Raw genomic sequence first — 17,896 nt, forward strand, 5'->3', positions numbered from 1 at the left:
CGTGGCTTAACCTTGCGACGGTACTGGAAGAAACCGTCCTGGTGCTTTACGACTTTCGTTATTCCATGCCTAGGTGCCCCATAAGGGCAGCTGCCAGGGCCGGGACGAAAGGGCTATACCTTTTTCCCGGGCCTGGAACAGGGAAGATGGGGGAGTTCTCTCCTTGGCTGAGCTAGGGGAAACCTGAGCTTCTTTGAACCCCTGGGCAAGCAGGCAGGTACTCCTGCCATTACCCTAGGTGTGGGGTTTCTTCGTCCTTATTTTCTGGCTGGTTGGGTGCGGGGCTGCTTCCCGCAGTATGGAGCTGGAGAGCCCCCGCGAACCCTCCCCCGGGCAGACTTTCTCTGGCCTCCTGCAGCGGCTCGCTTGCCAGGGCGCACCTGGCACGGAGGGGGCGACCCGGGACCCCGCGGTCCAGGAGCTGGACGTTCTGATAGGAGGAGCGGATTGGCCCGCGCTCTTGCGGGGGGACCCTGGGATTCCCCAAGCGCTGGGACAAGTCACCCGAACTCTGTGCGGCCACGCAGCCCCACCCAAAGGAGAGGATGTCAGCGGCGCCCCGGTCCCCCGCGGGTCAGAGCGAGCAGCCCGCGTCGGGGCTGTGCTCCTTCGGCTCCTGGAGGGAATGGAGGCTGCCAAAGGCTCGCTGGGTCCGTCGGGGGTGATGCCAGCGCTGCGCCCGGCCGCCCCGCACATCTACCTCTTCTCGGTCACGCACTGCCACGAGCACCCGTGGACCAGTCCCGCATCCCAGAAAGTGGCCCAGGAGGTGCTGGCTTTGCTGCTGAGAGTCACCGACTGTGTGTCGGTGGCAGAGTTCCTCCGAGGAGAAACTGAGGGCCAGACAGGCAGCTTCACAGCGGTGATGGGTCTTCTCAAACCAGAGCTGAACAAGTGAGTACAGTAGGCCCTCTGGTTCATTTTTTTTTTTTTGCTTTTTTTTAGGGCAATTGGGGTTAAGTGACCTTCCCAAGGTCACACGTCTAGTTAGGTGTTAAGTGTCTGAGGATGGATTTGAACTCAGGCCCTCCTGACTTCAGGGCTGGTGCTGTATTCACTGTGGTTGGTTTCATTTTAACATCCTAGAAACTTAGATGGCAGCTAACCTGGTTCAAATACTGGACAAGTCACTTTAAATTCTGTTTGTCTCAGTTTCTGAATGTGTAAAATGGGAATAAGCATAGCACCTACCTCACAGGGTTGTTGTGAAGATCAAATGAAACACTAATTGTCAGGGGCCTGCCACAGAGCCTAGTGAGGGGCAGCTGGAGGGGGGGGGCGGGGTGGAGCCCCAGGAGAGAGCCGGGCAGGGGTCAGGAAGAATTAAAATTCAGTCTCAGACACTTACTAGCTTTGTGACCCTGGACAAGTCACTTAACACTGCTTCAGTTTCCTCATCTGTAAAATGAACTAGAGGAGGAAATGGCGAATCACTCCAGTATCTTTGTCAAGAAAACCACAATAGGGATCATGAAGGGTGTAAAAAAGCTGGCCTGAAGCTTAATGTCAAAGAAACTAAAATCCTGGCAACTGATTCCATCAGCTCCCAGCAAACTAAGGGAATAGAAATGGAAACAGTGTCAGATATTATATACTTGGGCCCAAAGATCCTGCCAATGAAGATGGAAGCCATGAAATTAGAAGACACTTGCTCCTTGGAAGGAAAGCTATGGCAAACTGGGACAGCATACAAAGAAACAGGGACATCCCCTTGCCTAGCAGTGTATGTATGGCTGTGAGAGTCAGGGAAGCTGAGCACCCTAAAACTGATGCTTTCACATTAGGGCCCAGGAGAAGACTTCCAAAAGTCCCTTGGACACCAAGGAGATCAAATCAGTCAATAATTAAAGAAATTAATTCAGTCTCTTCACGGGAAGGTCCAATACTGAAGCTTAAATATTTTGGCCATGTAATAAGAAGACAGAATTCATTGGAAAGTCCCTGATGTTGGGAAAGATTGAAGGCAAAAGGAAAAGGAGAAAGCAGGAGATGGATAGATAGTGTCATGGAAGCAATGAGCATAAACCTGGAAAGACATGGAGGGACAGTGGAGGATAGAAAGGCCTGGAATGCTGTGGTCCATGGGGGTCACAATCGTATTATGGGGTTTAAGTGCCCAGGGTCAGAAAGCTAGTGTGAGACAGAGCCAGGATTCAAACCCTGGGGGAAAAGGGAAGGGAAAGAAATATAGGTTGTTAATATTTTACAGATGTGGAAACTGAGATTCTGTGAAGTTAGGTTTTTTTTTTATTAATTTATAATATTGTATAGATGCCTTTTGTTTTTATATAACAGTAACTTTTTTTTTTTTTTACTTTTTGAAGGGGGCAGGGGAGGGCAATTGGGGTTAAGTGATATAAGGTCACACAGCTAGTTATTTTTGTGTGTGTTAAGTGTCCTGAGGTGGGATTTGAACTCAGGTCCTCCTGACTGCAGGGCCAGTGCTCTATTTATTGCACCACCTAGCCGTCCCATAACAGTAACTTCTGAAATAGTTCTCCATCTCCTCCCCTTCACTCCACTAAAATCTCTCTTGTTACAAAGAAAAAAAAGTTTTAAAAATCCCAGGGATACAGTGACTGTATAGGGTAGTGTATACAACTTTACGCACCCATAGTTCCCCCATCTCTTCTCTAAAAGTTAGGGAAGTATGTTATATTATCTGTTCTTTTAAATTTATTTTCTTAGCTAGTTTCAGGACAGGAATAAGACAAGAGGCCCTGCAGGTCTCCTGATTCCTTTCCTAGGCTACTACATGAAAGAGGGGTTAGCTTTATTCTTCCTGGGCCCACAGACCAGAAGTAGGAGTGTTGGGTAGAAGCTTCAAAGAGATTACATTGATATAGGTGGCTCTAGGGTTGACATTTCTTTGCCACATTTTAGAGTTGCCTTGAGGGTTGAAGTGACTTGCCCAGACTCACAGCCAGTATGTTTCCAAGACTAGACTTGGTCTCCCTGCCTCCAGGTACTGCCCTCTGTCTACTCTGCTATGATTGCCTCATGAGGCAAGGAAAGCTTCCTAACAATTGGAGTTATCTTCCCCAAATTGGAATGAATTGTTTTAGGAGGTAGTAAGTGCCCCCCTCCCTAGAGGCATGAAGCACTGTCTAGAGGACTGGTTAGCTGAACTCATAATATATGCAGTTTGTATGACCTACAGCACTAAATCACATCACCTTATGGCAAGGCTCATATTTTTATTTTTGCATGATTATTTAACTCTTGTGTTGCTATTTATTTATCTTCACATAGCAGACATTTGATCAAAAAATTTTAATTAATTTTCTTAGCTAGTTTCAGGGCAGAAATAAGACAAGAGGCATGAATTTTGTCCCCCCTGGCATAATGTACATGTTGTCATTGTAATTGTTTACTCACACCATCAACACTGAAATATTGTAATTTATAAGACTTTAGGCTACTGAATTTTCACTACAAAAATGTGAATTTGACTATTATAGGGACATTAGACCTGCCATGACTGTATGTTTCTCTTTTAGGCTAAAAGGTAAAATAAATAATTGAGGGGGAAAATGATTTTATGTACATTTCCTGCCTCAAAGGTCTTTGGATATGAGGATGGGGCAGATTTACTAATGAGTTAGATGAGTGATTTTATTTTCATAAAATGAAGGAGACAGTCACCAAACTTGAGCTAGGTCCTAGACCTCCCCAAAACCTAAGTTTTGTTTTCGCCCCTTCTCCCCCTCCCTTGTTCCTGTAAGAAACTTTTATGACAGCCCCCTTCCGATAAATATGGATAATTATAGCTATGAGGTATTGGGTAAGAGGGACTTTCCGGGTTCTTATGTAGACTGTGAGGCCATACAATCCCACCAATGGGTTGATGGTCCAGATTTAGGGGAAGGGTGGTGGGAGGGTGTTTCAGGGTTTTGGGGGTTTTTTCTAGAATTGTTTGTGTTAGGGTATATAATTGCTTGTTAGACTCTTGTTTGGTGCCTCCCTATACCAGGCGTGTCTGGAATGGGTGATGCCCAACTCTCTCGAGACTTGTCTTTAGAATAAAGAGCTTCTTTTTCTACCTGGAGAAACCTCTGAGTGTTATTTGGGTAAGGGTCTGTGGTATCTTTATCCCACACACTAACAAGCTCTGACAAACTCAGATGCCCCTATTTTATGCCCATTTAATGTTTATATGCACTAGAATTAGCTCCCTTTTGGTATAGATCTGTTATGTAGCCCTTTAAAAAACAAAGCATAGTCTATCATAAAAATCTATATTTTTCAAAATTATTCTTTCAGGGTTTAAAAGATTTAGATTTTAGAATTATTGATTAAGGCTATATCTATTACTTGTCAAAAAAAAAAAAGACTGTAGGCTATAATATATCCAGACAAACATATATTTAAGGGGAAAAAAGAACTGGGTGAAAGTGAAATTCAGATATTCAAGGTGAAGTCATAAAAAAATTTCTTACTTTTCTTTATTTTCCTAAAACTGAGGCAAGGTGAAGAAGGCTGACAATCTAAAGGTACAGGACTCTAATTCAAATCCTGGTTCTGCTATCTACTAATTCTGTGACTTTAGACAAGTCACTTTGGTCTCAATTTCCTCATTCGCAAAATGGGTTTGGCTAGATGAACCCTTAAGCTCTCTTCTAACTCTTAGTCTTTGATCCTAAATGTATATAACAAAATACTTAGTAATATGGGAAGGAAAAAAATGTAAAAATAAGAGTTAATTACTCTATTCCCTTCATTACTGTGGGAAAATGAATGGAGATTTCTTTAGCACCCTATATACCATATCTACTACATGTGCAGCAGCCAGGGCAGACACCCCGTGCCATGGATGATTGGCTTTAGGAAGTGTTTCATTCATGACCAACACGGAGCACCTGAGTTACTCAGGGAAAGCATGTTAGAGGTAGGAGGAAGGTGTATGCTCAGCTTGAATCTCCCTTTTGTTCAGAAGTAGGAACAATGTGTTTTACATGGAACCCTTTGGTTGTTCTCACCATAAGATCGATTTTTGCCTCTCCAGGGAATCCTGGAAGAACAACCCTGCCACCAAGCACATATTTTCATGGACTCTACATCAGGTCACTAGACCCTGGCTGAGTCAGCATCTGGAAAGGATCCTCCCTCCCTCCCTGCTGATCTCAGATGACTACCAGACTGAGAACAAAATCATGGGTGTGAACTGCCTCCATCACATTGTGCTCAATGTGGTAAGCATTTGCCAAGGATTTCACGGATTTGTGCTACCGTCACTATAGGCCTACCTTCATTAGTGCAGATGGCAAATACCATCTTGGGCAAGGCTAATACAGGCCGTACTGAAAATCTTCCATAACAAGTTCTCAGTACACTGAAGGTATTCCTTTCTTTTTAACATATATCTTTGGGAGTGTCAGTGTGTATCTCATGTTTCATTCTCACTAACCCACCTCCTTTTCTGGTCATGATGATATCTTCCAAAAAAATATCTTTTTATTTATTTTGTTAAATATTTCTCAATTACATCTTTAGAAATGTTTATCATTGGTTTTTTTCTTGAGTTCCAAATTCTCTCCCTCCATGCTTCCCTTCCCTTACTCCTTGAGAAAGCAAGTAATAGCAAATCAATTATATATGTGAAGTCATGCAAAATATATTTCCATATGATCCATGTTGCAAAGGAAAACACACACAAAAACAAGAAACATAAAGAAAATGAAAAAAGTGTGCTTCAGTCTGTATTCAGAATTCCTTAGTTCTCTCTTTGGGGGTGGTTTACATTTTTTCTCATAGGTCCTCTGAAACTGTTATGGATCATTATATTGATCAGAGTGGCTAAGTCTTCCACAGTTGATCATCATACAGTATTGCTTTTACAATGCACAGTGATCTCCTGGTTCTGCTCACTTCCCTTTTTTTTTTTTTTTTGGAGTAAAAAAAGTATGCTTTGATCTGTATTCAGACACTATTAATTCTTTCTCTGGGGATAGATAGAATTTTTCTTTTTTTTAATTTAATTTAATTATTTTTTAGTTTACATCATTCATTTCCACAAGATTTTGAGTTACAAATTTTCTCCCCATTTTTCCCCTCCCCACCACCCCAAAACATCTATCCCACTGAATATCCCCTCCCCCAGTCTTCTCTCTTCTATGTCTTCCCCCATCCCCACTCTGGCTTTTCAGTAGGGCATGGTGGATCTCTATGCCCCAGTGCCTGTATATCTTATTTCCCAGTTACATGTAAAATAATAATAATATATATTTTTTAAACATTTGATTTTAAACCTTTGAATTCCAGATTCCTTCCCTACCTCCCTTGTCACCCACCCTTACTGGGAAGACAAGCAGTTCAACATAGGCTGTACATGTGTAGGTAGCCATGCAAAATATTTCCATAGAGTATATATTGTGATAGACTGATTATATTTCCCTCCATCCCATCCCACCCCCCATTTGTTTTATTCTCTACTTTGATCCTGTCCCTTTTCAAAAGTGGGTGCTTCCAACTTCCCTCCCCCACAGCCTGCCCTCCCTTCCATCATCCCACCTTTCATCCCCTTCCCCCCTACTCTCCTGTAGGGTGAGATACCCTATTTAGTGTATATGTGATTCCCTCCCTAAGCCAAATTCATTGAGAATAGGGTTGACTCATTCCCTTTTGCCTTCCTGTTCTTCCCCTCCATTGTAACAGTTTTCCCTTGTCTCTTCTATATAATTTACCCCATTCTATCTCTCCCCCTCTCCTCTCATTATATTCCTCTCTCACCTCTTAATTTTACTTTTTAAGTATCATCCCTTCCTATTCAACTGGTCCTATACCTTCTGTCTATGTATACCTGTACATATATGTACACATTCTCACATATGCATTGATATGCCCATATACCCTCCTATATAGACATACACACACACACACACACACATATACACACACACATTTCTATTCCCTTCAACTATTCTCATACTGAGAAAAGTTTCATAAGTTACAAGTAGTGTTTTCTCATGCTTTTCTTCCTTCTTGTATCTGAATGTCAAATTTTCTAATCAACTCTGGTTTTTTCATCAAGAATGCTTGAAAGTGGGGCGGCTAGGTGGTACAGTGAATAAAGCAGAATCAGGAGGACCTGAGTTTGGTTCCAGACTCAGACACTTAACACACACACACACACACACACACACACACACACACACACACACACAAACTAGCTGTGTAACCTTGGGCAGGTTACTTAACCCCAATTGCCCTCCAAAAGGCAAAAAAAAAAAAAAAAGAATTCTTGAAAGTCCTTTATTCCATTGAATGACCATATTTTCCCCTGAAACATGATACTCAGTTTTGCTGGGTAGGTAATTCTTGGTTGGTTTTAATCCCAGCTCCTTTGACTTCTGGAATATCATATTCCAAGCCCTTTGATCCCTCAGTGTAGAAGCTGCCAGATCCTGTGTTAACCTGATTGTGTTTCCACAGTATTCAAATTGTTTCTTCCTGGCTGCTTGTAATATTCTCTCCTTAATCAGGGAATTTCGGAACCTGGCTAGGAGTTTTCTTTTTGGGATCTTTTTCACGGGGTGATCGGTGGATTCTTTCAGCCTCTGTTTTGCCTTCTGGTTCTAAAAACATCAGGGCAGTTTTCCTTGAGAATTTCTTGGAGGATGATTTCTAGGTTCTTTTTTTGATCATGGCTTTCAGGTAGTCCAATAATTTTTAAATTATCTCTCCTGGATCTATTTTCCAGGTTAGTGGTTTTTTCAATGAGATATTTCACATTGCCTTCTATTTTTTCATTTGTTTGGATCTGTATCTTGATTTCTTGTAAAGTCACTAGCTTCCATTTGTTCCAATCTAATTCTGAAGGAATGATTCTCTTCAGTGAGCTTTTGAGATTCTTTTTCCATCTGGCAAATTCAGCTTTTTAAGGCATTCTTCTCCTCATTGCCTTTTTGAGCCTCTTTTGCCATCAAAGTTAGTCTATTTTTTAAGGCGTTATTTTCTTTAGTCGGGTTGTTGACTCTCATTTTATAATTTTCTTGCATCATTCTCATTTCTCTTCCCAGTTTTTCCTCCACTTCTCTTATTTGGTTTTCAAAAATCCTTTTTAAGCTCCTCTGTGGCCTGTAAGCAGCTTATTCTTTTCTTGGAAGCTTTTGGTGCAGGAGTTCTGACTTTGCTGTCTTCCTCCTGTTCCATGCTTTGATCCTTTTTGTCCCCAAAAAAGGAGTGCAAAGTTGGATTACTGTGTTTGCCTTGCTTCCCTTGTTTGCTCATGTTGCCACTCAATTACTTGACTTCTGAACTTTTTGCCACAGTAGAACTCTGCTACCAGAGGGGGAAGTTTTGTCCCAATCGCTGGGGTTTTCTCAGCTGCTGGAGCTATTAGTTGGGTGCCTTCTCTGAAGCCTCCCCATGCTCTGGCAAACTGGTCAAGCACCCCAGGACCTCCATCCTAGACCACAATCCAGATCCAAGCAGGTTAAAGCAAGAGCGATTACCCCTCAGGCTGGTCACTTGGTCCCCCTGCAATCTGCAGGCTAGGATCTCTGAAGCAGCCATGTGGTGGCAGCTGCACAGCCGTGGCTCAGCCTCTTCTCACCCTGGAGACGAAGGCCAACCGCACTCCCGAATTCCCAGGTCCCAAAGTCTACACTGCACTAACCGCTCACTTTGTCCTTAGCATCTGTGGGTTGATAATTTTGCAAACCGCCACAGCTGCTGGTGATCTGAAGTCCCTCCAGCCAGAGGCTGGTCAGACCTCCCTGAGGCTAAAACCTCAGGCTCGAGCAGGGCTGGGCTTAGCTCTCAGAGTGCTGTGCTGGCTATTTCCTGTCAGCCTGCCGGGCAGTCTTCAGCAGGAGGTTAGCTTCTCTCTGTCATTTCGTGGGTTCTGTAGCCAGCTCTGTCCAGTCCCAGCCCTGCAATGATAGGCCTGACAATGGCCCTTGCCATTGGTGGGTCAACTTGACACCACATTAATCAGGCCTTGTCAGGGCCTCTGCTCACCCCAGCGTCTGGTCCTCTCTGCTCACTTCCCTTTACATCAGTTCATGTAAGTCTTCCCAGATTTTTCTGAAATCATCCTGCTCATCATTTCTCATAGCACAATAGTATTTCCACTAGTTCATGATGATATCTTTTATGGTATTTCTCTTGAATAATTAAAGGTCATACATTTAGAACCAAAAGGGACCTTAGAGATCATCTGGCTCATTCCTCTTATTTTGTATTGAAGAAAATTAGATGCACAGAATTTAAATGACTTAACCAACCAAAGGCTTCTTACTTGTTGAAGCAGCAGGGCCCAGCAGATGGGGTACTGGACTTGGGATTCAGGAAGACCTGGGTTTGAATCCTCCCACAGGCACTGGCTGTGTGACCTCAGGCAAGTCAGTTAACCTCTTTGTGCCTCGGTTTCCTCATCTGTAAAATGAGGGGTTGTGGACTGGATGACCACTTAGGCCCCTCCTAGCTCTTAGTGTTTTTGCTATGAGATGAAATTTAAACAAGTGAATTTATTTCCCTGCCCACCTGATGGGTGGCACGTAGTACAGTGACCTGAAAGGATGGTGGCAGTAGTGTGGCGTTGCCAAACGGACTGGAAGTCATGGGACCTGGGCTCAAACTCTGGCTGTGTAAAAACTAGCTTTGTGACTTTAGGCAAGGCATTTCTTTGGAATCGGGTTCCTCATCTCTATATAATGAGGGTGTGGAGTAGATAACCTCTAAGGTCCCTTCACTTTATGGTTCAGATTCACCATGTCTCTACAAGACAATCAAAAGTAGCCTTCATAATTGTCGATTGAATAATCAGGCCTTGAGTGATTAACAGCTGACAGTGTCACTGCAGCATGGGAAAGGTGCCTGAAAGGCTGGATATAACCCTGTCAGGCCCTGTTTCCTTTAACTGGGTTCTCTTTCTCACTGCAGCCAGCTGCTGATTTGCGCCAATTTAACAGATCCCAAGTCCTCTACCACGCCCTGTTCAATCATCTGTATATGCCAGAGCCGGATCTTATCCAGGTACCTTAAATTGCTTATAAGCCTAAATCTGGGTTTTTCAAGTATGAACAAAAGATAACATGAGTGAGAAGTAGAAATAACTGGAAGATGATGTATATTTTGAATTCTATTCTAGGTTATGAATATCTAAAAATTTATTCCATTTTGATACTGAAAATCCATTGAAAATGCCAGCTAGTGAATATATATAAATGCAAGGAGATAACCACATTCCAAATTCTTTACAAAAGGATTCCTGGTCAGGCATTTATCCAGCACTGCTTCATCTCTTTCTTGGAGGCAGTTGGAGAGTTGTGATCATGTAATTAAAACAAAATTAGTTTTTTATCACTAAACAGATAATGACCAAGAAATATTCCCTTTGTTCACCCCGCCTCACTTCTGTCTTTTTCAGCTACTTAGACCAGACATGGTGACCCCACCCATCTAATCCCTGCTGCCTGGGTAGCTGAGACTGATGGATCTCTTGAGTTTTGGAGGGCCAAGAGACAGTGGGTGAGGTCTCAGAGCTAGGGTCACAGGGTTGCCCAAGGGGATAGAAGTGGGGCAATGGGGAACCACTGGCTCAGAGCTGAAACAGGTCAGCGCTCCCATGCCAAGTAGAGTGGGAAAGGAGGGAAGGGAAGATTAGATTTATGTCCTGGATTTGCTAGAATCATCTGTCTTTTCCATCCTTTCAGACTTACCTCCCCTGGAATCTTCACTCCACAACTGTTCTCTCCTGTTGAATCCCTTCAGCACTAATAAAGACCATAATCTCATGTTATTCTAGGTCTATTCTCTCACGTAATCACATCTTCATTTTTTTTCTTCCCCTCTTAGAGGAGGCAAGAATACCAATATAAATAGGCTTAGGTTTGACTGTATTGGAGGTTGACTGTGTGAGTCTAATTTAGGGTCCTCTGTTCAACTGGGCCCAGGTTAGGAATGTTAGGAGTATGATATAGTGGGTAGAGAAGTGAAAAGTTCTCTGCTGTAGAGTTTTATGAACCAGAACCATCTTGGATCCTTTCAAGAGGTTATATTCAGCTAGAACTGCCAGAAAGATCTCATTGTGAAACTCTTCTCTTAGTCTGATAGTGTGAGCCCTCAAGGACAACATTCCTAGAGCCCTCCTATGTTCTATGGAATATCCAGAGTGCCAAGAGGCAGGAATGGATAAAGAATGCTTTTGGACACCCTTCTTTCTCACTTTTCAGGCAGTGTTAGAGTGTCTGCTGGACCTGTTTCCTGTCCTGGAGAAGCCGCTACTGTGGAAGGCCCCTGAGCCCAGACCCACTGGTCCCTGTGATGATGTGCTGCAGTTAATCCTGACCCATATGGAACCAGAGTATCGCCTCCTCCTTAGAAGAACCTATGCCAGGAACCTGCCTGCTTTTGTACAGAGGTGAGGTCCTGGGCTCCCTACCTGCCTGGTTTTGATAGCCTTGGTTGTAATGTTAATTATTACTATGATTATTCACAGCATTAGTTCTCTTTTTTAAGGCTGGGGATCCTGACGGTTCGACACTTGAGAAGACTGGAGCAAGTGATTATAGGATACCTGGAAGTCTACGATGGACCCGAGGAGGAGGCCAGGCTAAGGATATTGGAAACCCTTAAACTTACCATCCAGCATTGTTGGCCAAGGTATGAGAGCCAGGAAGAGGGGCTTTTTCTCTTACTCTCTTTTCTAGGAAAAGCCTAATTTTCATCTCCTTAGAACATACACAGAAGTATCTACAACTTAAATAATTCAGTATATGCTATTTAAGAGTTCAGAATTCTTTTAAGTGTTTGAAAATGAGAGGAAAGAAAGGTGGTTAGAGACAGAAAAGGGATTTCTGAATTTGAGTGCATTGACCTGTTTCCATGCTGACACTGACTACCTTTCTTTTCACTTGACACCAAGGGCTGCCCCTCTCTAACCACCCCTTTCTCTTCAAAGTCCCAGTCATACCAAGAGTAGGGGTGTAGGGGGTCATAGATCTAGAGCCAGAGACGTAATAAGTCACTGAGCCCAACTTCCTCATTTTGTAGGGAACAAGCATAGCAAGGTCAAATGACTTACATGGAATCAAACAGCTAGCTAGTCTCCTCTGAGGTGGGAGTAGAACTCAGGTCATATTCCTAATATTCCTAACCTGGGCCCAGCTGAACAGAAGACCCTACACTAGACCCACACAGCCAGCCTCCATTGGAGCCTGTTTATATTAGTGTTTTTGCCTTCAGGTTCCCTCTCAGGAGAAGAAAAAATGAAGATATGAATAAGTAAGAGAATAGACCTAGAATAAGATTATGGTCTTTACCGAAATTCCTTTTTAGTGCTAAAGGGATTCAACACGAGAGAAGAGTTATGGAGTCATTAGTCAAGAAAGATTCCAGGGGAGCAAAATCTTGAGCTGGGCTTGGAAGGATGGAAAAGATTTAAATAGAGGAAAGAAAAGGATTCTAGTCTTGAGTAGTGGATTAATAAAAGCACAAAGGTGGGAATGCGTATATCTTGGATACAGGAGACAGGGTGGAGTGCATATAGGTGGGGAGGCCAATATGGCTGGAGCAAAGGCTACCCTTTGGGGATGGAAGAAATGTTGGTAGAGAATCATCCATTCCAGACAAGAGTTTGGATATGAATCAGTAACTGAAATCTCTATGTACTGTTAAAGTTTACAGAGTTTACATGCATTATCTCATTTGACCCTCAAAACAACTTTGTGAGGAAGGAAACAGGTTCTTCAAGGTCAAGTACTTTGCCTAGGCTCACACTACCAAAAAGTAGTCGAGGATTTGAACCTAGGACTTAGTTCCTAATCCAGGACTCTTATCCCATTAAGGTTTCTGAGGAAAAAGCTTAGGAAAAGAAGTATTGCTAATTGTTTTAAGAAAAATTAGCAAGCCTGTGTGCAGGATATGGATGTGTTATTAGCTAAAGTATGAATTTTTACTGATGTTGCCATGAAATGTGAAATACAAATTTTTTCATTTTCAAACATTACTTCCCTCACCCTAACACTGGTAACATAGAGGTATCAGGAGGACTCGAATTTGAATCCAGACTCTGCTACTTTGTGACTTAATCTGAGTAGTCTGGTTGTTATATAAAAGGTTGGATTAACCTAGGGGCTACAGGTCTGCATTTCAGGGGCTCCATGAACTTAGTTGGGAAAAACTGTACATTTATTTTCACTAACTGAAATTTATAACTTTAATTATGAACTTTTTTTTTAAAGCAATTGGGGTTAAGTAACTTGCTCAAGGTTACATGGCCAGTTATTTTTTGTGTGGGTGTTAAGTATCTGAGCCCGGAGACCGGGAACAGTTCCGGCCAGTGCTCTTACTCACTGTGCCACCTAGCTGCCCCTTAATTATGAACTTTTAAAAATTGAGTCACCAGGCTTCACCACCCTGCCAGAAGGGTCTGACGTACATTAAATAAAATATGGTTCAGAACCCCTAGAAGAGTGGGCCTTTAAGACCCTTTTCAGCTCCAGATCTGGTAGACAGACTGTCCTAGTACTAAGACTTGGCAGTTATCTATCATTGCCAAGCCAGGGGGCTATCAGGTCCAACAGAAAAGGCTGGTTTGTTTTCTCTTGGGAATTTGTCTTTGACCAGGTTTTTGGGAAATACAGGTCATATATACATGAGACAGCAGTAATGGAAAGAACATTGAACAGTCAAGAAACCTGAGTTCTAGTGGTGGCAATGTCTCAAACTAGCTAGGTGACCCTAGGCAAATCACTTACCCTGTTAATCCTCACCATTTTCTCTTTAAAATGAAGCATAGAAAATAGTTAATAGGAAGCGAGGTGGCTCAGTAGGTAGAGCACTGGGTCTGGAGTCAGGAAGATCTAACCTCAGATACTTACTGGCTGACCCTGGGCAAGTCACATTGCCTCAGTTCCCACATCTATACAACAGGGATAATAAAAGCACCTACCTTGTGAGGCTGATGTGAAGTTCAGATAAGATAATTGTAAAGCACTTAGCACAGTGCCAGGCAAATTGTAAGCATTAAATAAATGTTAGCTATATTATTATTCCAACCTTAATACTCTCTGACCAACAAGTTTGGTCACAACTGCTTTCTTATATCCCTGGTCTCAGAATTCCTTGCAGACTAGAAGTCTTCCTGAAGGCCCTCCTAAAAATGGTATGTGATGTGGCGAGGGACCAGAGCCTAACACCTGAGCCTGTGAAGGCAGCCCTGCTACTGGAGGCCACTGACTGTCTAACTCTCTTGGACCACTGCTCTTCTGGGCAGGTGACGGTAAGTAGAAAATGGCCTCTAAATGTCATCCCTGGTGATGATGTCTAGGACTGATTATAACATGCATGATGCTATTCAGGATGTGGATATTAACTCACTTGTGAATAACAAGTTCTGTTGTCTAGCTCGGGCTTCAGTCTCCACTACTCCAGTGAGTACTCGAGAAAGTAACCCTGCTGTTACTACCCAATCATAGCTGCTCTTCTTCCTGCCCCTCCCCTAAAGTTGAATGTTTTGAATAGTGGCAGCAGACAAAGAATTAAGGAAAAGAACTATATAGAACCTTAACCCACGTGGTTACTATATGAAAAGGATAGACATGGAAATGGAAGCACTTTTGTTTGCTTTTTAAAGTAGTCAAACTTAGAATTAGAAATAAAACTGTGGATATCTATAAACTGGCAAACTGTTTTGAAACCAAAGCTGAATGTACCCTCCAGATCTGTCCCCCTTACAAGTTTTCATAAATATGGTCAGTGCCAGAAGGTAGAAGTTACTGTACAGTAGGATTTAGGGACTCCTTTTTTACAAACATTAAGAGTATCTTAGGCCAGAAATTAAAGCAGAGTCAGGATTAGACCACCTTCCCAACAGCAAATTTATCCTGGGCCAGAATGGAACAGAGACATTCTGAACAATAATAATTTATAAAATTTAAATACCATTTTCCTTAATTTTCAATAGTGTGAATGTTCTTTAAGGAATAAATATATGCCACTAAGGGCACATATAAGCAGTTTAAGCTCACTAGGCTATGAGGGCTGGGTAGACTGAAATTAGTGTTACACATTCTAGTGATCTGTTCCCATTGGTTGGTTGCAGGTTTCTTCTCAACAAAGTTTCACTCAATATGTACACATTTTTATTTTAAACTTTATTAACTTACACAAATCTCAGAAAGCTGGTGATAGTGTTTGTCATCATTTGAGTGTTCAAATTCTTGCACATTAGCTGCCAAACCTCCAAGTGATTTACATGATTGTTGCTTCTGTTCATAAGGCAGCAGAAAATTTCCAAGGTATGCTGCCACATTAAATCAAAATCTGTCCTGACCACTCTGAGAACAACTAAAGTAGAATGTCATTTAGTTGTTTCTACCTACTGCAGGTGAGATGTTGTATAAGAGGAGAATCAATAAACCAGGGTAGATGAAAACACCAATGCATGACTTTTTTTGTTTTGTTTCAGAGTCTGCTAGCCAAAGCTGTTCAGAGTTGTGAAGATGACAAGGTACTAGATTGTATCAGAAAAGTTCAACAGCTTTCAGGAAGAACAACTGAAGCTGGAATATAGACAGACAAACTGTCTTTAAAAAAATAAATATGTATTTTCTTACTTTGAAGATAAAATGTTATGTTTCCTTTGTCATTCATTAACCTGAAGAAAAGGATTCCTATCTTCTCTTTAGTTTGAATGACAAAGGTAGTTTCAGGAGCAGAAAGATTTCCCATTCAGTATAAAAGAGACTGGAAGATGACCTGTTTCTTTTTTCCCTCTTAACTCCATAGGAGCAGGGACCAAGAAGAATAAAAAAAGTCTTAAGCAAAAAGTGAGTGAAATCAAGGGCAGCTAGGTAGCCAGTGGATAGAACGCCAGGCCTATAGTTAGAAAGACCCAAGTTCAAATCTGGTCTCAGACATTTGCTAGCTGTGTGACCCTTATTAAACCCTGTTTGCCTCAGTTTCCTCATTTGCAAAATGATGGAGAAGGAGATGATGCAAAATGATGGAGATGGAGAAGGAAATGACAAAACACTCTAATATCTTTGCCAAGAAAACCCCAAATGAATCACAAAGAGTTGGACACAACTGAATAACAAGAGTGAAATCAAGTGGGAAATGATGATGCTATTCCAAGGCTGCTGGAATGTTTCTATCCACAAGCTTAACACCAACCTGTGAGCCTTTCCAGCCCAACTGTTATTTTAATACATCTGCCTCTCCCATGAAAATCCTGATCAAAATTTAGGGTTTTCTCCATCCCTTCACAAAGAAGAAAAGTATAAGTATTTGGGTGACAAATAGTGTGTTTAAAAACAAAGCCTTTAAACACAAAATGGGAGAGCAAGGATCTTTTAAAAGATAGAAAAATGAAAAAGTCTGAAGACAATCAAGCAGTCTAGGGTCTTGTCACTGTTTCTGTCTCCTGCTCATACTCTATTTCCACATAGGCTCGCTTTCTCTTCACAGGACCTTTCAATGGGGCTTTGCCTTTGTGTTTGGCAGTAACAGCTTTTTCTTCTTCACTGGATTTCTCCTCATCTTCTTCACTGGTAGCTTCTAATTTATCCATATCCTAGTAAGGAGTGAAAGTGACCCAAAAAAAGGCACAAAATGTAATCATTGCACAGGTGGACCAAAGTCCCTTTCATCCCTTCCCACTCTCTCCAGCTGAGAGCCACACAATCATGGCTTATGATTTAGAAACTAGATATTTGTGAGTGTTCCTGTTACTCTGACTCTCCTCACAATCCATCTCTCCAACCTGCCATGACAGACCCTTTTGTACCTATACAACTTACCTCAAAATCACTGATGTCACTCTCTTCCACCTCATCATCTGCCACAAATTCCCTTTTGTTCAAGTCCTAAAAGAGATCATCCCTTTTAGATGCAAAACACAACTGGAAGGATCAGGGCTGGTTACAAATGACAAATATTTTTTTATAACGTCTCAAAATGATTCATTAAAAAATCCTACCAGAGTAAAGCAGGATCTGGCTACTTTCTAGTGGTGGGGATGGTGTTTCAAAGGGTCAAAAGGATTTACCAACTAAAGGAAGATGCAACAAGGTAAAAATAGTTTACACCTTAGGCATATGTATGCAAACCTAGCTGTTGTTAACTTACTGAAATGCTTTCCCATTCACCTAACACAAATTCTCTTAGAATTTCAAGTAAACAAAGTAGGAAAGCACTCATTGTTAACTGACCAATAGAAAAGGCTCTCAAATGGTTACTATGTAGTCAATTTAAATAAAACATTGTTCATAACAAACATTTTCTTAGAAACATGCCATGTGGTCAGAAACATCTACTTGCTCAACTGGCTCTTCTATTAAAAGAATCTTAGAGGACATACTAGGCAACTGTACCTTCCACAAACTTAGGCAGAGTTTAGGAAACTCATTTGGCTCTTGGTAACAGTTTCAATGATGAATTGAGAAAAATCATGCGTCCATCCATCAGCAATTGCTTGGTTACAGGCAAGGCAGGTGAACGAAAAGCAATCAGAACCAGTTATTTCTGACAAAGGGACTGAAGATGTAAGTTATTCTGGTTATTTATAAGGAACTAGTCCTAAAGAAGTCATGTAAATGTACAAAAAAAAAAATCAACAAAATTTACATCATCATCATCATCTTCTTCCTCCTCATCATCTTTCTCTTCAGTATCTGAGATGTCACTTTCAACCTCCTGATGTTCCAAAGCCTTGTCAAAGGCATGAATGGGGAAGTTGTAGATGTCACCATACTGAGGAACACAACATACAGATTTGGCTTTAATCACAACAGAAAAAAGTACCTGGCATCTCACTTTCTAACAAGCACATTACCTAATCATCCCCCCCCCCCCCCTCCCAGTGCTCTTGTAGGCATAGGCTTGTACATGCTATACATTAGTCAACCTCTCAGTGGTCAAACACCAGATTCTTTAAAATATCCCTACC

General features: G+C 41.9%; 2 protein-coding genes across 3 annotated transcripts in view; one reads left to right on the plus strand and one right to left on the minus strand.

Moving 5' to 3' along the window:
• Positions 1–15,576, plus strand: TTI2 (TELO2 interacting protein 2). Of its 2 annotated transcripts, XM_069075939.1 has the most exons (7): positions 2–894; positions 5,006–5,192; positions 9,886–9,978; positions 11,178–11,365; positions 11,464–11,607; positions 14,065–14,227; positions 15,416–15,576. In XM_069075939.1, exons 1-7 carry the CDS (start codon positions 299–301, stop codon positions 15,518–15,520), a joined length of 1,476 nt encoding a protein of 491 aa, XP_068932040.1. In that variant the 5' UTR covers positions 2–298; the 3' UTR covers positions 15,521–15,576. The 2 variants fall into 2 exon arrangements, with proteins under 2 accessions (XP_068932041.1, XP_068932040.1); XM_069075940.1 differs by lacking the exon at positions 9,886–9,978 and having other exon boundaries at positions 1–894.
• The window catches only part of MAK16 (MAK16 homolog), a 16,990-nt gene continuing 14,174 nt past the window's right edge, over positions 15,081–17,896 (minus strand). The window contains exons 8-10 of the mRNA XM_069075942.1: positions 17,575–17,700; positions 16,749–16,814; positions 15,081–16,522 (exon numbers count right to left, since the gene is read on the minus strand). Coding sequence (XP_068932043.1) covers positions 16,346–16,522; positions 16,749–16,814; positions 17,575–17,700 — 369 coding nt within the window. The 3' untranslated portion in view covers positions 15,081–16,345. The remainder of the gene's footprint in view (positions 16,523–16,748; positions 16,815–17,574; positions 17,701–17,896) is intronic.

This window comes from Petaurus breviceps, unplaced genomic scaffold (genome assembly GCF_028583685.1).
Source record: "Petaurus breviceps papuanus isolate PSGF00001 unplaced genomic scaffold, PetGlider_PUasm1.0 90919, whole genome shotgun sequence".
Classification (NCBI taxonomy): Eukaryota; Metazoa; Chordata; class Mammalia; order Diprotodontia; family Petauridae; genus Petaurus; species Petaurus breviceps.

Excerpts from the sequence above, each read along its gene's own strand:
- TTI2 (XM_069075939.1), top strand. The coding sequence starts at position 299 with ATGGAGCTGGAGAGCCCCCGCGAACCCTCCCCCGGGCAGACTTTCTCT. Across the intron at positions 9,979-11,177 it reads CAGAGCCGGATCTTATCCAG|GCAGTGTTAGAGTGTCTGCT; the intron begins GTACCTTAAATT and ends CTCACTTTTCAG. Across the intron at positions 11,608-14,064 it reads ATCCAGCATTGTTGGCCAAG|AATTCCTTGCAGACTAGAAG; the intron begins GTATGAGAGCCA and ends CCCTGGTCTCAG.